The following is a 22738-nucleotide window of genomic DNA, read 5'->3' on the forward strand; positions in this document are numbered from 1 at the left end:
CTGTATGGTATACTTTTAGCAGATTTTATGCTGCGTGCATAACTAATTAGAAATTAACATTTTAAGTAATGTCTAAAACTGTAAAAAGAAAAAATGGTGCAGTTATATTCAGGGGTTATCCCATGTCAGTACAGCATCTAACTACTAGAGCAGGGGTGGCCAACCCACGGCTCTCGAGCCGCATGCGGCTCTCCCCCTGTTAAAGTGTGGCTCCAGCTCCCACTCCCCTCTCATACATTAACCCCTTGAGTGGTGGGTTTTGCTGGGGCAGGACAAACCTACCAGGGCAGGTTTGTCCTGCCCCAGCAAAACACACCACACACTCATCTCCGCTCTGGAGTTTGTACGCCGGAGCGTCCCTGCCGCCGCTGCCCCCTCTGCCTTATCCCCCTGTCACATTCAGTAGTGACGTCGGTGGCAGGCTGGGGGATGTTTGCGGCAGCACAGGTGCCTGAGTGCTCCCGAGTACCCCCAAGCTGCGCTGAACATACCCGAGCCTGCCGCCGACGTCACTGCTGCTGTAAAATGAGTGGCAGCATGGCGGGTCAGGGGAGCTCCAGCGTATGCCGGAGCAAAGGTGATGGGGGGGTGGGGTGGTGACGGAAGGGGCTCTAGAGGTGCTGCGCCAGTGGTGCACACCTGGACACCACTGGCGCGCACCTATTCTATATTAGTGGTATGCCCGGAAATTTTCCGGGACAGCTCGCTGCGGAAAATTTCCAGGCATACCACCCAAAGGGTCCAAATAGACCATGCCCCTTTTTTCATGTTGTTGGCTCTTGAGCTTGACTACAGATATTTTTCGGCTCTTTACCTCTGGCCGGTTGGCCACCCCTGTACTAGAGGATTGCTGTCTTTATCTATATAAAGTTTATATACAGTTTATATTTTTCAGATAAAAATAATAATAACTCACAAACTTTTCTTTCACTCATGGTTAGTGGTTGGGTAAAGCCATTTATTGTCAAACAACTGTGTTTACTCTTTTTAAATCATAAGGACAACATACAATACCCAAATGACCCTGATTAAAAGTTTACATACCCTGGAGATTTTGGCCTGATAACATGCACATAAGTTGACACAAACGGCTTTGAATGGCTACTAAAGGTAACCATCCTCACCTGTGATCTGTTTGCTTGTAATCAGTGTGTGTGTATAAAAGGTCAGTGAGTTTCTGGTCTCCTGAAAGACCCTTGCATTCAGTGCTGCACTGACTTGTCTAGATTCTGAGTAATGGAGAAAGCAAAAGAATTGTCAAAGGATCTGCGGGAAAAGGTTATTGAACTGTATAAAACAGGAAAATTAGGTATTCTGTGGAAACCAAATCACATTCAGGTAGACCAACAAAAAATTCAGCCGCAACTGCCGGGAAAATTGTTCGGGATGCAAAGAAAAATCCACAAATAACTTCAGCTGGTATGGTTGTTTCAAGATGCACAATAAGGAGGCATTTGAAGAAAAATATTCTGTATTCTGTATCGAGTCACCAGAAGAAAGTCATTACTACGCAAATGCCACAAAGCATCCCGCTTACAATACTCCAAACAGCACAGAGACAAGCTTCAAAACTTCTGGAACAAAATCATTTGGAGTGACGAGACCAAAATTGAACTTTTTGACCACATTACATTTGGAGTCAACAAGGCCTATGATGAAAGGTACACCATTCCTACTTTGAAACACGGAGGTGGATCACTGATGTTTTGGGTATGTGTGAGCTACAAAGGCCCTGGAAACTTGGTCAAAATTGATGGCAAGATGAATGCAGCATGTTATCAGAAAATACTGGAGGAAAATTTGCACTCATCATCCCGGAATCTGCGCATGGGGCATACTTGGACGTTCCAACATGACAATGATCCAAAACACAAGGCCAAGTCGACCTGGCATTACACAGAAACTGCGCTTTAAGTAGTCAACCTTTGAGGGAGTTACCCCTTTTACCAAGACCTGATATACAGTACAAAAACAGACACATTTATAACATACAAAAGTTACAATCAAGTGCGCCCATCACCTGTCTCGCCTGCCGTTCGGGGTCTGGTGACATCATGACTGCTTGCCCGAAGTGACTGTTCGGCACCTCCCCATGGCGAGGCTTCCACTCTGGCTGCGGTTGCTATGGTTGCCTTAGTTGTGTATATCAACACTGTGCGTACTGCCCGTGCTTTGGGATGTTGGTGCTGATGTCTATATGCAATTGCGCCGAAGGTCGGATCCCCTCTAGGCACTGTACAGGCTATATGGAGCTGTATGCGGAAAATAAAAAAATGTGATAATATGAAAAAGGAAAATATCCAAAGGAACAATGCGTGATGCTGGGGATACAGCAAGGGGTAGAGAATAGCACAAGTAAAAACATATAGAGCCCTATGTATATATATATATATATATATACAGTATATAGTTAAAAGACAAGGTGGGAGGGTTTTTATTTGGCTGTGGTGAATTACTGTGGCTTACTGATTGCTCTGGGGGTATTATTTGGCACAGATAACCAGCATTATCAAGGATTTTTTTCACTCGCTCAGAGGCAGAACAACCAATGTTAACATACTGAGATGGGAGTTTTATTGAAGATGGCATTTTGCCCATAACAACCAATCAGACTCTACTTATTTATTTAGCACCTTCTAGAATATAATAGATGGAATGTTGCCCATAGAACCCAACCAGGTTCTATCTTCAATAGAACTTCCATCTTAATAAATTTACCTCAAAATCCCTAATAAGTGCAGTATTGTCACAAATGCGAAAACACCTGGATCCAGGAACATAAACTATGCATTTGAAAATGGTCGATTTTGCCACAAAAAAATACCATCAATTGAATTGACCCCCCCCCCCCCCCCCCAAAATTGTGCAAATAAAACCCATAAATCATGAAAAAAACTATTTTTTTTTCACTGAAAGATTTACGGCGGGTAATTGATTTCTCCCCATGGACTTGGGTGCAAAAGTAAACTGTTTTTTTTTTATAATTATATATGTCTTATTACTTTGAATATTTTCTAGAACATTAAATATTGTATTATTACGCTTATGAATTTAATTTTCTGATTAATTTTAGAGATATCAGCAAGAACCAAATATCGGAGATAGCACCAGATGCATTCAGTGGATTAAAATCTCTCACCTCACTGTAAGTATGCTTATAAATATGTAAATAATTAATAATGGAACATTTGTAAAGAAAAAATTACATTTGGAATTTAGTTGTAATATCGGCTTAGCACAAATCCACTTTGGAGGGTAGCACTGAACATCAGATTACAAAGAGCTCGTTTTTAATGAGTTTCATTAACACTAATGTTCAGGAAAGACCCTTTTTCTAACACATTAAAGTAAAGAATAGTGTTTATGTGAAGATATCCTTTACATATATATTTTTTTTGATTACTCAATTTAGCAGGAAGTCTGTATATTTAAAAACAAATCTGTGACTTTATCCAGATCCATGGCAAAGTATTCAGTAGGAACACAGCTTATATCAGTTCCAGCAAATCTATGACAATTGATCTACAGTATCATTTTTATGATATTGAATGTATTAAGCTTCAAAAAGCGATACAATGGAGAGAGTGATAAACCTCCAGCCAATTAGCTCCTACCTGTCATTTTTCAAACCCAGCCTGTAACATGACAGTTAGGAGCTGATTGGTTGTCTGTTTTACTACTCTCCACTTTACCACTGTTTGAAGCTTGATACATCTGGCCCATTATCATGTGATCCATCACTAGTGGCAGTCACCCAGAGCTATGTAATATTTTATATGCTACAACATGAGACTTTAATGGTTTGTACATAAGACTTTAATGGTTTGTGCATGTGACTGTTATTGCTTATATACATTGTTTAATTACAGTATAATACAGGAAGTTAACATAATTTTGCACTGTCTGTAGTTTTCATGAGTGCTTACTTATATAGTAGAGTTCTATGGGATTGAAAACGTATCTTGAATGTATTGTTAAAAGCAAGCACAAAGTACATGTATTAGTGTACTCCTTTTTAACATTCATTTTTTTTTTACTTCAGTGTGTAGGTGTCCTAAGAGTGTTAATTTGCCTCCTAAGTAGCCAAGCATTTATGCAGACAACTGTCATGCCGCTAAAGACAAGCTAATCTCTCCCAAATTAGCAATTGATCATGCAGACTGCAGACTCTGAAAATAGAATTCTCTGCATAACCCTATTAAAGTCCTTTCTACATGAGCAACCTAGAAATTGTTGGGTGATTAAAGACTTCTTTGGAGCAGTACATCAACTAGAGCTCTGGTTGTCTGTTTTTCCCGTCCCTGCTCTGTGGAATTTGGAGCAATTTAACATCCTCATTTGAGAAACTTAATGTAACATCTTGATTATAATTCCAAGTCTTCAGAAAATCTGACACTGAGGGATGCAATACAGTTCCCTCTGCAGTCTGCATCTGAATCTACACTTCATTAGTAATACAGTGTGTGTGTGTGTTCATGTTTGTGTATATTTTTGTATTATTTTTACAATATACTTTGTGTATGGCAGAAAGCCATAAACACCATGCTGTATATTATGCATGATAAGACAGCACAGTGTTACCTGGGTTGCAGTGGCGTACCTATAATGGGTGCAGAGTCCCAGGGGGGCCCACACCGTGCACACGCCACCCATTTTTCCAATAGTTACCCTCTGGAGTCCATTGGAGGTGGCAGGAGTGCTGCAGAGATCCAGGAATCTGCGCGTTCGGGGATCTGCGCATGCGTAGTAGAGGCTTCCAGAGGTTTGCACATGCGCAGTAGGGTCTGTGCGCTCTAATGCTCATAACCTACTGCTCCTACCAGAGAGGAGCGGGCCTGGCCAGCGGAGGCTGCACGCGGCCTCCTCCTCTCTTAAGATGCCCTGCTGGTTTGCCATATTAATAAGTTACCCTTTTAACCATCTCCATTTCCAAGGCATATTTCATGCTGTTAATAGATTGGACCATAAACCTGTACACTACATTCACAAAGAACAGTCATAAAGATAGCCTGCAAAGATTGCAAAGCAAGTGTCGTGTCGGTGTGCCACATTGCATTACACCGGTGGTTCCCAAACCAGTGGCGTAACAATAGCCCCACATAGCCCGCGGTCGCGGGGAGGGATTGGAGAAGTTTGGGTGCCGGGGGTCTGTGGGGCTATCGATGCACTGCACTGCCCTGCCTTATTCCGTTGCTTACCATTGCGGCCACCGAGTGTGTGGCCGGGACCCGCAGATCTACTTGTCTGCAGTCCCAGGGGATATGTTTGGGTGTTATAGTATATGGGGTAAGTGTCTAGATATTGTTGTGTATGTGGGAAGGTTTCTGGGTGTTGTAGTGTATAAGGGGACGTGTCTGGGTATTATAATGTTAGGGGTATTATAAAGGGTGTAACCATACCATAGGTGCAGTGGGTGCAGCTTCTATGGGGCCCATAGCTGAGGGGGGTAATCTTTCCTATTTAAATTACATGTGTTATATACATTTATCACCATTGGTTGGTATATACAAATTTTTGCTATTGAGCCTACAAATATCTAGTTACACCCCAGGGTATTATAATATGGGGGGTGGGGGGGTATTGTTTGGTGTTAATAGTGCTGCTTGGGGGTTGGTACTAGTAAGGTGAGGGGTCGGGTTGGTGGGGAATGAAGGATTGGTAAATTGATACTTTTGGTGTACTGTCATTGGTGAATGAGGGTGCTGTTGTGGTATTGTCTGGGTGAATGTCTGGGTGCTGTTGCGGTATTGGTAGTGTGTGTGTATAGATGGGATTCACCAATAACTCTGGGAACTACTTATAAACTTACATCTCTATGTATGTATGTAAAATATATATATATGTGTGTGTGTATGTGTGTGTGTGTGTGTGTGTCTATCTATCTGACTATCTTATTTGACAACGTAACATATTATACTGAGAGATATAAAATGGATTAAGACAAATTTTTAGCCCAGGGTTTATCCATTAGGATTATCTTCAGGGAATAGATGTGTTTTATAAACCGCTGAATAATATTACAGATTTATTTTCTCCATCGAGTGTTGCGAACATCTGGCTTTAATATGTGGGAAGGGACTGAATCAGAAGATCAAAATCTGTTTAACTGAACAGTGTCAAGCACACAAGATCACTGCACTCTCTACTTTCTCTTGCCAGATTATGTTAAGGGTTCAGCAATGCTGCTTCTAACCTACTGGAAGTAATTTTATGTGAGGTGACAATCCAAAATATGTAACCTTGGGTCAGCTGTAATAATAGACATAGCAAGGAATTACATTTGGATTCATGCATGCTGGGCAGCTATTGTGGTTTTATTAAATATTCACTGTTCTTGGAGGCAACAATTTTATTACTTTACTAAGGATAACGCGATTGCAATACTTGAAAGATGCTCTTCCAAAAATATCATTAATTGAACATTGCTGTTCACAGGTAGAGAAAAATGACCTGATTTTATCATGTACAGTATTTAATCTTTCTTTTTTTACGTATATTTGGTAATATCTTCTTTTAGGATGCATGTGGCACAATTGCTTTTGTCTGTTTATATGTTTATTATGTAAGGTTCAATGGGGGTATTCGATTAGTCCTGTTTTTTGGCATAGGTAAATAAATCTGAATTAATCTAACCCTCGTCTATAACATTGTGGGAATTTTTCGCTACTATTGCAGGCATTTTGCCAGTGCTGCTTCACTTTTTTTTTTTTGAGTGAAAGGGCATTGGCCGCTCAAAAAGCAGTGAAAACGGCTGCAATGTCATAAGCAATGTGGTGAAAACACGTGAACAATAACACCCAAAAAAAGTGTAGACAATTTCTATATTGTCCTTTTGCTTGTGTCGACCTATTGTTTCTGTCGACTTTTTGGTGGTGAAGTATTGACTGTCTATCTTGACCAGGGATGGGAAACCTTCGGCCCTCCAGCTGTTGCTGAACTACACAACCCAGAATGCTTTGCTACAGTTTTAGCATGGCTAAATAGCAAAACTGTGGCAGTGCATGCTGGGATGTGTAGTTCAGCAACAGCTGGAGGGCCAAAGGTTCCCCATCCCTGATCTAGACCCAGTCAACCCTTTAATCCATAATCATTGTCCTTACTGAAAAAATACTGGTTATGCTGGAGATTACAGTTCCTTCACAGTTGATGCACTGTTGTCATGTGTACTGCCCAAGGTAGTAAATCTTAATTTATTTTCAAGTCCTAAAGAGATTTTAGGATTTGGGGACTATTATGTACACAGTATACACAAAATAATATATTGAACAAATAGTATATGTATTTTAATATCACATGGTATCAATACGCTTGTCTAAGCTTTAATGCTCATATCAAGGTGATTGATAGAATGACTACAGTACAGTAGCTGTTGCTTTGTGATATGTATGTACACATAACCAGTGTCAAGTCTCTGAATTAGTTGCACAATTTAGTCTGTGTGTGTGTGTGTATGTATGTGTGCAATATGTTTATATCATCTGACCGAGTATGAATCCTAAAATTGTATTTAATGCCACCACCTTGCTTGAATGAAGTTTAGATTGGTTATTAAGTGAGTGTCTGCTTGTCACACCACAGATCTGAAGCCCAGTGAACAAAATCAATACAATTTCTATCATGAAACAAGCGAAAACAATGAAACATCTATTGCCTAACACTTCTGTTTTATCTTGCAGAGTTCTATATGGAAATAAGATCACTGAAATACCCAAAGGACTGTTTGATGGTCTTGTATCTCTTCAGTTGTTGTGAGTGTTATGAATTTATTTATTAATTTTTACACTTCTCCCAATGTTAAGTTATGGCCAAAGAATAGGGAGTCCCAAACTTCCAAATACGACCTACAAGTTAAAAAAAAGACTATTGATCTGATTTGCAACTGTAGTAAATATTTGAATGCTGAAGCGATAAATCTTTTGTCCTAGTAAATTATGTGGGGTTCATGAGAACAGGCTGAGCAATGATTCCTGTGCATAAACTCATGTACAGTGCCAGCTCAGAAACACAATTACTCCCTGTGATAATTCTATATTGCTGTTGGGCAGGGCTATTTTTCAGCAGGCTCCAGCAGGAACTGAGGCCCTTATTCTAGTTCACTCTTTCTGACAAAATATTTCTTAGATGGACAAAACCATGTGCACTGCAGGTGAGGCAAGTGTTACTTGTGCAGAGAGAATTAGATTTGGGTGGGGTTTTACACCTGCCTCACCTGCAGTGCACATGGTTTTGTCCATCTAAGAAATATTTTGTCAGAAACAGTGAACTAGAATAAGGGCCTCAGTTCCTGCTGGAGCCTACTGAAAAATAGCCCTGCTGTTGGGGAAATTAAACTGATGAGTTCACATATTTTATACATTAACTTAGCGGTGTTTTAAGAGAGGAGGAGTCTTGTGTGCAGCCTCCACTGTCCTGCCCCCTCCTCTCTGCCAGCAGTGCTGTATGTTCTGAGCACTAGAGGGCTCAGACTCTAATGCACATGTGCAGATTTCTGGGAAAATGGCATGGCTGCCACTTTCCTGCTGACTTTACTACTGTTCTAGTCCAAAACACCTGGGAAATGGCAGCCGCACCATTTTCTCTGTAATTTTTTACAGTGCTGCTGGATTGGCACAGGACTCCAGAGGGGTAAGTATTCAAGAAATGGATGCAGCTTGTGCATTGTCGGTGCATAACGTTTAGGCTTAAGTTGATAAATGAAAGTATCTTGCAAAGGACAATATTTTCAATATTTTTTAGGTAAATTGAATGCACAGGGAAAAATATATATTGCCACAAATATGAGAGTGGTGCAAGTCTGTTGGTGTGCGACTGCGGCTGTAGCTTGCATGGGGGGAGGGGGGGAGCCCAGCACAGGGCCAGATGCAGGACCATCATATTTTGGTTTGCAGCTGCCACATGAGATGTGATGCAGCCACCATGGCCTCCCCCCTTACAGTCCAAGTTGACGCCAACCCCATATCTTAGACTAAGATCACAATGCGAGTGTAGTTTAAGATGACGCATACGTGCGCTGACACAAGCACAGATTTTTGGTAATTTGCAAAGCATTCTGAATTATGCCCCCTGTGCTGTGCAAAAGACAAAGCCATTCAAATGCCAAAGTCTGAAAGTAGCTCCTGTTGACACAGCGTCTAAGTCGCGCAGTGCACCTCGCTACATATGGTGCAGTACCGCTGGGGGAGTGAGGACACATCTGTGAGACCGGAAAATGCTGCTGATGTTTTCATTCTGTATACGCACACACTTTTATGACGCCTGTGTTCTGTTTAATGACTCAATATTCTGTCTGTAAATTACCTATATTATCTCGCACGGTATGAGATCTGGCTGAAAGATTACAAAATGTTCCCTCTGCATATGTCATTGACAAGGTCAGGGAGAATTGATTGACTTGAGTAATGAAATGTACCTGTTAATGTCTGTAATGACATTTGATTGTGTGTACAGGATTGAGTCCCTGACATATTCTTTTGCATCCCACAACATGTATAAGGAATATGTTCTTAGTGAGCAGATGTTGCGCACATAAAATGCAGAACATAAATAGCCTGTGTTCTGACTCTATGGCCTGCTGCTAAACAATTAACTTTCATATCTTGATAAGATTCAACTGAGTCTGTATAACTCTGCAGATTGGATTTCTGCATATTAACGAAGATAATGATTATAAATCACTTTCTACAATATTGACCATATACTTATATTTAGAGTTATGTAATTTTAGGTATTTTTTGCTTGGTTAATACAGTGTTTGTTCTGCGGAGTTGTGTGGTATCTTTTAGAAGGTGCTAAATAAATAATAAGTAGCATCTGATTGGTTTCTATGGGCAGCATCCCATCTATAATGGGGCTTGAAGGGCACCAAGTGATCACATAGAAAAGTAACAATTTACTCAACTTCAAACTCACGTGCATTAAAGAAATGATTCAATGGCATATCACAGCACAAAGTTCCAGTCGAGGTTGCCAGTGTCCTGTGTTGCTGATCGTGGTTGTAGAATTCCCGCTGTGACTTCAGTACATCTCAATGTATTTTGTCACTTAGAGAATTGCTGTGACTTCATCAGACCTATTGACTATCAACCGGTCATCCGGATACCACTCTTCTTGAAGATGTAGATTTGAATGCCACTGCACCACATGTAAAGGGGTGACTTTTGTTGGGATTTACAGGATACCTTTTTGGCAGAGTAATAGACTTGTGGACATTTTTGTGCACTTTAATACATATAGTTGTGTGTGTGTATATATATTTAGCTATGTATTGTAATTGGGTGCCATGGGTTCATTGTGTTAAACAAAACCAATGCTAGTAGCTGCTAATAATAGAATATGTAGACACACGGAAGTACAACCTTGTTCACCACCTAAGGGGTAAGCGCAATTTGCTTAATTTTATACCTTATTGCTAATTTTCTCAATAAGAAACGTTTGGCCTAGGGCAGTGATGGCTAACCTTGACACTCCAGCTGTTGTTGAACTACACATCCCAGCATGCCCTGCATCAGTTTTAGCATGGCCAAATAGTAAAAATGTAGCAGGGCATGCTGGGATGTGTAGTTAAACAACAGCTGGAGTGTCAAGGTTAGCCATCACTGGCCTAGGGGGTGTTGTGACAAAATTCTGATACTCTAGGGCAGGCATGTCCAACTTTGGCCCTCCAGATGTGAATCACCATTTAAGGATATTGATACATCTTGAACTCATGAACATGGGCGCACACATGTACGGAAAGTTCCATTTTCCAAGCATGTCAGAGTTACACAAGTTGCTACAGTACGTGTCAAATTGAAATGAAAACGAATGACATCCATTATGAACTGATATGAGATGGAAGGAATTTTTGTAAACATTGGCTGTAGTCTATGCCTATAGAAGAGGCAATTTGATAATGTAATAAGCCTCTTAGGGTACTGAAATAAATGAAATCACCATGGACACCAGGATCTTTTATTTAATGGCAGAAATACAAGTTCTCAAGAATCTGGATGTTTGGCAAGGAGTATGCCAAGCACAACAAAGTAGGTAAAATGTAACACATGCCGGATATTCCTTTTCCTGTATTACAGACGCTGGAGGACTGGTAACTCCGCCTCTATTTGCTAAGCCCACAATTTATTTTTTTGTTAGAATACTGAACACGATTCTTTGGTTGGATAGAGGGGAACAACCTGTATTTGATAAAGATTAAATGACTAAGCCAACTTTTATTATTGTGCTGCACTGAAACCCAGGATTGCACATTAGAAATCCTTAATAGGAAATTGCTTTCAGAGAATAAACTAACACAAGGGTTTGTTAGAATAATGTAAAACACGTTCAGTTTCTAAAGCAGAGGGTTGTAGTAATAGTGGTAATGAAAGTAGTTGTGTATCTTATAGTGATATTACACGTGCAACTGAGCCGTCTGATATACTATACAGTACTGTACCTTAAAATCATGACTACTAAGATGGGAGTTCTACTGATAGGATATTGCAACCAATCAGACTCTACTTAATTATTTAGCACCTTCTAGAAGATCATAGATAACATCTGATTGATTGGTATGGACAACATCCTATCTTCAATAAAACTCCCATCTTAGTACAGTTACTCCTTCATGTCTACCTCTGCTTAGTGTGCTTACCAAGATTCAATGGAATGAGCATAAACTATTTTTACGACACAACATTAAGATCATTCATAGAGTTCCTGAGACACTTGCTGGGTTCCAAATAAGACACAGAAAATCAACCATATTGTATCTCAGTACACTTTGGTGACAATGAACTAACTATACCATAATACTAAAGAAATGTATATGATCTGCTTACATGGGCACAGATAATACAAGATGAGCATTTTATCTAAATATAAAATATTTCTGTCATGTTCTGTACATTAATAAATCAGGTATTTGTAACTATAGCCACTCATGATGATGCTGACCTAAATCTTCTGATAGATGAGTAGAAAGGGGACATGTACTGTAGTTTATACATAGTTCTATCAAACAACAGGAAAGTGTGATTGGCTGTCTAGTCCATCCATCTCCTTGATGTTTGTGTTCATTTGATACAGCGTTTAATAAAAAAAAAAAAAATGTACCAAAGCAATATGTTTTCAACTACATCATTCTCAGATATGTGGATTGTACACACTTGCCATATATTATACATTGAGTGAATAAACAATTCAATATATTGCAAAGTGTGTACCCAGCCTAAAATGGCAATCCCATTGGATTATGCCAGGGGGATGCAGTTTAAATCCCGGCGGTCGGGATCCCGGTGTTCAGAATCCCGACGCTGGAATCCCGACCGCCGAAATCCCGACACTTTTTCCCTCTGTGGGTGTCCACGACACCCCTGGAGGGAGAATAAATTAGCGTGCCGAGCGTAGAGAGGCATCGGGCTCGCTGCGTGGCGAGCGCAGCGAGCCCGCAAGGGGGGGCGATCCACGTCCCCCCCTTGTCGGGATTTCGGCGAACGGGGTTCCCAAAATTTTTTAAATCACGGCCCCCTAGAGCATCAAAATATTTTCAAGGCACCGCTAGGCCAAATGCTTCTTGTCGAGAAATTCAGAAAAAAAATATAAAATTAAGTGCATTGTGTTTATATGTCACAGTTATCTGGTGAGGGACAGGATTTGCTTCTTTTTGTCCACATATATTATGATTGGCAGCCACAAGCACTGGTTTTTCCTGGTACATTGACCATAAATAATGAGTTGATCCTGGTCCACCAACCCAAGGCACCCCTGCAAGTGTCCTGAGGCACCCCAGGGAGCCTAGGCACACAGTTTGGGAACCACTGGATTATGCAGTTATGGACACTGCAGTCAGTTCTTAAAGTAAGAAAGTTGTCAATGCATCTGCATAAGATGAACAAAAATATAAATATTTATTGTCACTGTCCCATATTGTTCCTGACCAGTTTACTAGGCCAGTTCTCAGTTGATTAAGGAGAAATGTTGCATCATTCTCATTTCTTTAATGCATTTGTTTAGTAAATACTATTGCATCTACAGGGCAGGTGAGCAAGACATCGGATTGCCCAGGAAATGTGAAGTCTATTACTGTATATAAGGAATTTCTGCGTACACTATTAAACATGCCAAGTTTTCTTCTGTATCTAAAGCACCATATGGATTTTCATAGTGAAACATTAAATTATAGTAACATATGTTTAAGATTATATCAATCTAGGCATGAAATGAGTTGTAGCATAAATGGTTAGATCCATTTATACATTAATATATGTTATTATGTGTTTTGACATAGGTATATATTCAATTGATGCCGGATCCATTCCAAAATTCCTTTGCCGGAAAGCATCCGGACTCCATTATTCAATGCTGCAGCCAAATCTGACAGATTTTGGGTGCTGATTTGGGTGCTGACTGATGCTCACCCGGCCGGCATGAGTGGGGGATGAGTGAGTTGCTCTCACCGGGCCGGCGGTGGTGGATACGAGAGTTGCAGGCGGGTACGGGAGGGTGTGGATGTTTGCGGGAGGGTTCGGGCGGTGGCGGACAGGAGGACAGTGCCGTGTAAGCTGCTGCTGCTCATCTTGTGCCTTCCTCCCTGCCTCAATCTGGCATCTTTTTATGTCGGATTGAGATTGACGAAAACACAGCAAAACATTTAGGTTTTGGCTGTGTTTCCGTCAAAAACAGGTGGATTAGCGGTCAAAAAACCCCAGATAGCATTGAATAGATCGGAACACCTATTCATACTGACGTCTTTTTGGCAAGAGGGCAGTTTCGACAGGCATTGAATATACTCCAAAGTGTACCTTAACCTTTATTAATGCACATGTTACTGTAGCAGAGTGAGTGTTTATGGTATAAAAACACATATCATTTGTACGTAGCTATGAATGCAGAATTGAACTACACTATTTTCCTTTGTTGATGGCCCTTTCAGATTCCGGCTGCCTGTAGAGTGTCATTCAGCAGGCTTATAATAGCACACAAAGATTTCCTCAAATACAGTATCTTCAGCAAAGAAATTTCTCTGAAACATATCTATTAGAAATGTTACTAGTGGTGTAGTGGTCCTTTAACTGTTACGCATTGTTTCATATATTTACCATATTGTTTGCAGGCTTCTGAATGCCAACAAAATCAACTGCCTAAGGGTGAATACATTTCAGGATCTTCAGAGTTTAAACTTGCTTTCGCTTTATGACAACAAACTCCAGACCATCAGCAAGGGTCTGTTTGCACCTCTGAAATCTATTCAAACTCTGTAAGTATACAAACATCTCTAAACATACTAGTTTTGCTTACAATCCTAAAAGACCATTAACTCTTAATTGTGCATCATTATGGACAAAAGACTGAGCAATATTCCTGCAATGTTCATGTCCTCTGCCACCCAATCCATGATAAATTAATAATTATTTGTATTATAATGGTTGTTAAGCATAATGTGATTATTTATAAAAACTCTGTAATAAATAAGCATACAGGCTTGTTATATATAAGAATACAGAGCTCTATAGAAGCATTTGGCCCGTTGCCCTGAACGTTTTGGATTATGGAACTCTATTTTAGTTTTTGATGTCATAATAATAACTTACACTGTGGGGTACATTACAGCCAAAGGGGTAGATGAACTCAGCCTTGGAGAGTGATAAAGTGGAGCAATATTAACTACCAAAGAATCAGCTCTGTTTTTAAAACACCAGGGAAGATGTATTCTAGCCAGGGCTGGTGTAAGCATTGGGGGTGGCCGGGGCACTTAAGTAAGGGGTGCCCCAGTGGAAGGTGGTGGTGGGTTATAGTAGATTATGCATATCTCCTAACATGACCTATTTCAGTTGTAGTTTATGAAACTTGATACTCTGGTGTCTCTGCCTGAACTCTATGCTGTCCTGACTGTGAGGCCAATGCACCCCAGCTGTGGCAAAGGGGGGATCAGGGTACAGTATGCCCCCCCCCCCCCTTAATCTGGCTATGATGATAGCAGCACATACAGTATCATGGCACTGTAACAATTCTTCCTTTGCCCCTTTACCGAGGTGAAGCAGAAAGATGAGAATGTAAGAACATATTGGGGCAGATGTATTAAGCCTGGTGAAGAGATAAACTGAAGATAAAGAGGAAGGAGTTAAAGCACCAGCCAATCAGCTGTGTTTGAAATATAACAGTTGGGAGTTGATTGGCTGTTGCGGTACCTCCTTCCACTTTATCTCTTGCCAGGCTTAATACATTTGCCCCCTTGTTTGCTGAAGTGGAGGAGTGAAAACTCCAGAGAGCCCATTTATGATTAACTGTAAAGGAAACATCTAGGGTATATGTGAGAATTCTTTGCACCTCCAATATATCTTTATCTTTAGACAGGACCATAAACAAAGTCATCTGTTATAATCTCATGACAACTGCATTTAAGAATCACTAGAATCCTCCATGATCTTTTTATTGCTAGTAGAAGCCATATATAACATGGTTTCCTACCTGACCCTCCTTCAGGGAGAACATGCTCTGTTCCTGGACTTCCCTGGTAATGTAGGATTGCCAGCACCTGGGGTGAAACACCTTCTTATCAATTACCTAGCTCCCCACAGGTGCTGACAATCCTACATTACCAGGGAAGTCCAGGAACAGAGCATTATCTCCCTGAAGGAGAGGGACAGGTAGGCAACGCAACCATGATATATATAATACAACACTTCCTGTGACCCTAAAGCCAAGAAGGTGATGCTTTGCTTTCCAGAGGGACTGTTACATTGTACTGGTGGGGAAATGCTGATCAGAAGACGTTGGAGCACTTTATTTATAATTACCTGTAAACCATTCATTTTAATGGCATTTGTAAAAGAGTGTCCAAAATCACCTCATCAAATCACCTGATACGAAAAGGGGCTAAGGAGCATTTGGACCATGAAGGGTTTCTTTTTAACGTTATTATACATGAAGAATAGACCTGCACTTAAAACAGGTCTATTTTTATTAAATATATTTTTTATATTCTGTACCTACTGTAGTCATTTTCTAAGATCACTACTGTAGAATTGGGAAATAAAATAATGAATCAAGTCTGTTGCTATGAGCTAACATGTGTAATTGTTTTCATAGAAACTGCCTTATTCCACTCTATCTTGGTTCATGATAGAAATATATAATTTTCCGCATTTTCAGGTCTATTATGTTATAATAAGAATCTGTAAAATAGTCATTACATCCATAAGACGTTTCATATCTCCTGCTACCATGAAATGACTACTTGGTTTAGTGCTTGTATAATTCCTATAACAAAGGGCAGACAAAGAATGAAGGCAGTGTCCAATTCAACATCCTCTTTCTCCTGCAGACATTTAGCACAGAACCCATTTGTGTGTGACTGCCATCTGAAGTGGCTTGCCGATTACCTACAAGATAATCCAATAGAAACCAGTGGCGCCCGATGCACCAGCCCACGTCGCCTTGCCAACAAACGAATCAGCCAGATCAAGAGCAAGAAGTTCCGTTGTACAGGTAATTCATTTACCTCAGTCACGGCTGCTTTTTTTTACTGAGATATGAGTAAATCCAGATAGCCTGCTAATCAAATCAGCAAACACAGTGTTTTCTGTAATGGACATTACAGGGCATCTTTTTAAATTACATTTGACAAATCTGGTTAGTCTTGGACAAAATCAATTATACTGATGGGTTTGAAAAGCAAAAACAGGAGCTTGTCTTTCTCAGCAATATTTATATATTTTCTAATATTTCTCATATAAACCTTTTCCCATGTATTTTTCAGGGCTTAAATATGTAGTAATAAGGAAAGTAAAAAGTTTCTGATTGAAATCATATTATGTAATATGGTGCATAAGTACTAAAGTACTGAAAAATAGGATAAAGGAAAATGTTGCCCATAGCAAACAATATTTAAGCTATCATTTTCTTGAATGCACTAAGGAAGTGATAGCTGGGATCTGATAGTTGCTATAAGCAAAACCCCACTTTTTATTTAGTAAATCTACCTATTAATATAATGTATTCAATCATATAGTGCAGTTCAACAGCTTTTTATAATGATTGATATAGGTGGATAGTGTTCACTGTAGGATTTTTTTAAGGGCTGGGCGCTGACCACCGGATAGGACACTCTTTTAATAATTTACATTAGAAACAAAAATATAAAAACAGTTGCACACTGCAGTAGGATTATGCCCATTAAACGTTGCCATACTCTGCTATGCCCATTGAATATTCTGTCGTTATCACAATTGCACATTATGGCACACAGAGTAATGCCTCTTACACATTATACCACACACCATAATGCCCATTACACATGATGGTTTAAACGTAATTCCCATTACACATGATGGCACACACCGAAAGGGTGCACAGTGCCACACACAAAAAGGGCACAAAAAGGGCAGGATGCATTTTGAGGATTTCAAAACGGGCAGCTGTACGGCAACCTGCAAAAAAAGCTTAGAGTGACCACTATGTGGATCCTGTTTATTGGGCCTGATTTGTAAGTAAAGCAAAAAAGCAAACTGCTGAGCAAAATTATGTTGCACCTCAGATGGGGCGGATATAACGTCTGCAAAGAGAGTTAGATTTGTATTCAAATTGCAGTGTAAAAATAAAGCTAACATTTGTGGGCATCTTGCAAAAACATCCAGTACTTACCCAGCACAAATAAAAATATAAATACATTTTGCTTGTATGGCAACATGCTTTGTTCCAGACACAAGGGGTAAATTTACGAAGATAAGAGTTCTACTTCTTACTTATAATACAGTATATAGAATTTGATTGCTGTCCATAACAACATCCCATCCGAAATAGAACTCACATCTTCGTAAATGTCCCCCAAATTTAGCTGCATTTTTTTGCCGTACTGAAACAGAAATCCTGACTGTTCTAAGCCCGAAAGTTGGGATCCCGACTTACAAGGCCTATTTTACCTTGTGGGCATCCAAGACCCCCATAGAGGGAGGATAGCGCTCACCACCGTGTCCACAAGGGATTGAATGTGCTCTGTCTGGCTTATGAAAGTCGGAATTTCGATGTTGAAGAAACAACAAACGAATCCCGACTGTCAGCAGGTTATACCATAACAAGTTCAAGCACTGTTCCAGTATATCTGAGTATTTATAGTACAGTAAAAGGGGATTTCTAAAGGCTAACCCATCTGCATATCGTCGTCCCCTCCCCCCTCTACTGCCTAAACCTCTTGCAGCCTAAAGCTATCCCTCCCACACGGCTCACTCAAACTTATTTAGTAAATTACCTAAATGTTTGATGCCAAATGCAGACTAAGGTATATGATATGTTCAATGAGAGCTTGAGGCTTTGGTATATGTTGACATTAGTATTCATATATGAATGTATCTATGAGAATGTGTAAAACGTCAGTACTTCATCAGAAGGCTTGGGGTATATGATTGGGTAGCAGTGCAGCCTCTGACTGTCACGCAAGAACTGAAAATCAACAAACTTGAGGCCACTGCTCATAGACATAGACAACACTACACTACACTGAAATTGCAGTTGGTCGAGTTCGGCGGCCGTACAGGGTACCGGACAAATTCAGATTTTTCTGTTTTAAAGGGACAATCACTTACAAGGCAATGCTTTTAAACTACCTCTGAGTTTGGCTGGCATCTCACATTGCTGTCGGACTCAGAGGCTGTTCCATTTGGCCAAGTATGTGCACAACAGAGGTGTCCACATACATCTATCCTCGGTGCCCTACAAGTCACGTTACATACAATACAAGAGCGCAGTGTGACATGGCAATACCGAATGTCTTTTTCCATTAAAATGCACCTTGTTCATGAAACATTGCATAACACTACCGAGTCACCCCACATCGTGGCATGACTAGAAAGTCTGTTTAACACACAAGGAGGCCAGCAGCTTGTGGAAACATCTGTAGCTCTAGCACCAAGAACAATGAAATTCCTTTTATTTTTCCATGGACAAAATGCTTTGGGCTTTGCCTACAGTTGGCATGTGTGATCATAAGCCAACTATTCTAAGTGTATCCCATGTGATCTCCTGTTGATTTGACCACAGTCGTGGCCATTCAGCAGGCAGCAGCCCACTAAACCCTAACATCTATAGCCAGCTTAGATGACCTCTTTACTGCTTTACATCTCATTGACAAAAGACACCACTATTATTGGTTCAATACTATGAATTTTTTTGCATCATACACCATAATACCACATCCACATTGCATTATATCACTAGCGATGTACAGTATACAGTGCTTTCACTTACACTGTAACTATTTACTCTACATTGTGCTCATAGCCTTGCTTCACATCAGTTAACAACAGGTACTATAGGAAAGCAAACCTTTAACAGTAAAACGTACGCCTTTCTATCCATTATACAAAGTGCATTGGCACCTAATGTATTTCACTGCTGACATAACACACTTTATTTAATCTGATTAATTGAAGATTTATCATACAGGTTGAACAGACAGCCTGCTTTGAGAGAGATCCCATATCTTTAAACCATGCATCTTTCAGTAATTGACTCTGAATGCTAGTATTGCCTTCAATCACAATAATTGAATCAATGCACCTGCATGTTTATTGGGAATGGCTTCTCTCTTATGTATCTGATAGGGATTGAAAGCATTACTTGAAATCTCAAAAGCATTCAGTTCATGGATAATATCACTTTCCAACATTCCAACTTATAAATGTATGTCACATAGAACAAGTGTTTTTAGCTTTCTATGCAGGGACAGACTACTGGAGCTGTCTAACAGTTTTGGCATTTTACTGCGTGTGCATGCACCACAGACTCCAAGGGGTGTTCCTCAAGTCATAGGGGCCTGGCCTGTATCTCTGTTTGCCAGTTGGCTGAACCGAACGCCAGGAGGCTGATCTGCACCTCCAGCCTCTGCTTATGTGAGCCGACTGGACCCAGCCCATCAAGCCATCATTTGCCTGATGGGCAGTCCGGCCCTGTTTCTATGAGAAACTCAAAAAAGAAAAAAATGAGTACTGCTACAGTATGTCCATTACACAGGCAGTTACTTGTGCCTCATCTATGGTGAGATGTGCGCATATAAATAAATATCCTTTTTGGCTCCTATTGAGGCCTGCTTCTTCTGCACTTATTTTGTACTGATTGTTTGTTGATGGTTTTCAACCTGTTTTTAGAAATGTAAAGAATGTAAAAAAATAATTACTGTACCCCGTTGGTATGCAACGTAGACAAAAGCAGATGATTAACTTAGTATCAGTATACTAAGGACCTTATTCTAGTTCTTACACAGCACTGCGAATTTCACAGTGCTGCGTGTGATTTAAAGCCCGCCCGCCATTCGCATTGCCGCCCGTCCCCCTCCACAGGGTGAATTCGCCTGCACGGTTGCGCATGGATGTTTTGCATAAACCATCGAATGATGTGGAGCGCACACGCAAAACTAAGACACTCTCAGGTGTCTTAGGTGTGCTATTTCCTGCGTGAGGACAGGGCGGGCAGCTGACATCCAGAGATGTCAGCTGGCCGCCCTCTGTTGCCACGTCACACCGGCATTAGCATAGGAATGCCCAGCGTTTACATGGGAGCACCCATGAAATGCCCCGACCAGCAAACCCTCTGTTTGCCATGGCTGCTCACACCTGGCACATGCGCAGTAATACGTAGATGGAAAACATCATGATCGCATGCAAGCATATGTACCAGAATAACCCCTATTGTGACACAGAGGCAGTGGGTAATGGGGGATGAAAAAGGGGGATGGGGGGATGGAAGAGAGAGGCAGTTTGTGATTACTTAATGAGTTGTAACTAGTCTACCACCCTCCACAGACACATTAGCCTGATGGTCAGCAACATGGAGTCGTGACCCCATTCTGAGGTGGTCAGGACCCAGTTTGAAAACCGCTGTATTACTCTGATTTGGGTTGAGAAGTTAATGCAGTAACACAATTTGCAGGATGGTTCCTAATATTGTGCAGTCCACAGGACTTATATGACTATAGGGCATATGTATTAAAGGGGTGTACAGACGGTGAGATTTTGGTAGGAGATTTTTACTAGATCAAAATCTCCTAGAAGGTTAGCTAAAATCTCTCAGTGTTTCTCCTGCCTATATACCGACGCTAAAGCCATGTACACACGGGACGATTTTTTCAGGCGAATTTGACTAGATTATTGAAGTCGCCTAGAAGGTTTGACGGAATCGCCCTATGTGTACACAGCGCCATCACCTGGCCAAATAGACAATGCAGGCAAGTGTATTTACTAAATGCCACCTGCTCTGTGTAATTGGCCTCAGCTTCCGGGGCTGGCAGGATGTAGTTGCTATCTCTCTGATGGCTTAACTACATCTTGATACACAGGGAGCTTAGTCGAAATTGCCAGGACAGAGTTGCGTTGGTACACCCCTTAAGCTAGTATCTCCTAGCATAGATAGACTGTGCAGGCATGGCAATTTTAACTAGATCATAGACTATAATTAGTTAGACAAAATCATTTAGTCAAAATCTCCAGTGCTTCTGGCCAAAATGTAATGCATCTAGCCAAAATCTCCAGTGCATCTGGCCAAAATCTCTTGTGCATCTACAGATATACAGATCACTTGCAGTGAATATAGGCCATCTGTCAACTCTCCAACTGTGCCTTGATGACAACTAGCATGAAGTCAAGGATATGGATGGGAAAGGGGCACACTGCAAGTTGCAGATGGGCATAGATGCAAACTTTTTTCGTGTTCACATATATTTGCCCACTTTTTATCTACCTGTTTTTATCCTGACATTGCAGGAATAAAAAACTTAAAAACAGAAGTGCCTTTGAAAATGGGCAATATTTTACCATGGTTTCCTGTCTGTCTAGTATTAAAGATTTGTACTTTATATATATATTGTAATATTTTGCTCTATTCACTGCCACATAAAGTCATTTACTTTAGATTGAAACCGCCTAATGACCCGGGGAAATTCCTCTGACATACTTTATGTAATCTGCATGGCAGATTTCATTCACAACACAATGATACACAGATCTGCTTTATATGCTAAACTGTACGCTGCTAATGTCATCAAGTGCCCATGGAAAGCTTATCTCTCTGCGCCAAGGAGTTTCCCCTTCAGAGGTTACAAGTGTGATTTGTCATGCACAAAAAGTGCTATTTAAGCACATTGCTAAACAGAAATATCACAGTTTGTATAATAGAATAGGGGTACTTGTATTTCATCGTAATTAGTAAGTAGTGATACATCTTTTACTGCTGAGTAAATGCACCCTGAGCGAAAAAAACAAATCTATTTGCTTAATTGTGTCTAGCAAAAGAAAGTTTGTACTTCTCACAGGGATTGGCAATTGCTGTCAGACCATAGATGTATGTCATTAGCAACATTTGTGATCAAAGTAGGTTTTTCTTTGTGGATGTTGCTGTTGAGGATAACCAATTGGTGGACTCTGGCAGACTATACTTTTAAATAAAACATATTGGTATTAAATGTATATGGTATTCAAAACATGCTCTTATGTACGTATCTGTGGTTTTATTTACTACAAGATTTTAACGCCGGTACAATGAATAAAATCATTCAGAACCAATGCTCGAATGTTCGGTTTACACTAGGAAATTAATGTTGAAGGTCCAATTAATAATCTGAGGTAAAATTTCCACATGTCAAGTTGGGAACTAGAAGCATGTGCAGGATATCAGGTCGTAAAGTCTCTGACTGTTGCCATTTTTTTCAGAGCCTGTCAGCAATAAATGTAACACTGCTTCAGCTTGCATATAACTGGTCAGGAAATGAATATAC

The 22738-nt window shown here is 40.4% G+C and overlaps 1 protein-coding gene across 1 annotated transcript in view; it reads left to right on the forward strand.

Annotated features, from left to right (window-relative positions):
* SLIT3 (slit guidance ligand 3) overlaps nucleotides 1–22738 on the forward strand; it is a 627553-nt gene that overhangs the window by 476513 nt on the left and 128302 nt on the right. The window contains exons 11-14 of the mRNA XM_083181792.1: nucleotides 3074–3145; nucleotides 7677–7748; nucleotides 14090–14233; nucleotides 16301–16464. Of these exons, the coding sequence (XP_083037918.1) occupies nucleotides 3074–3145; nucleotides 7677–7748; nucleotides 14090–14233; nucleotides 16301–16464 (452 nt within the window). The remainder of the gene's footprint in view (nucleotides 1–3073; nucleotides 3146–7676; nucleotides 7749–14089; nucleotides 14234–16300; nucleotides 16465–22738) is intronic.

The sequence above is a fragment of the Crinia signifera genome, chromosome 4 (genome assembly GCF_055691185.1).
Source record: "Crinia signifera chromosome 4, ASM5569118v1, whole genome shotgun sequence".
NCBI classification, from domain to species: Eukaryota; Metazoa; Chordata; class Amphibia; order Anura; family Myobatrachidae; genus Crinia; species Crinia signifera.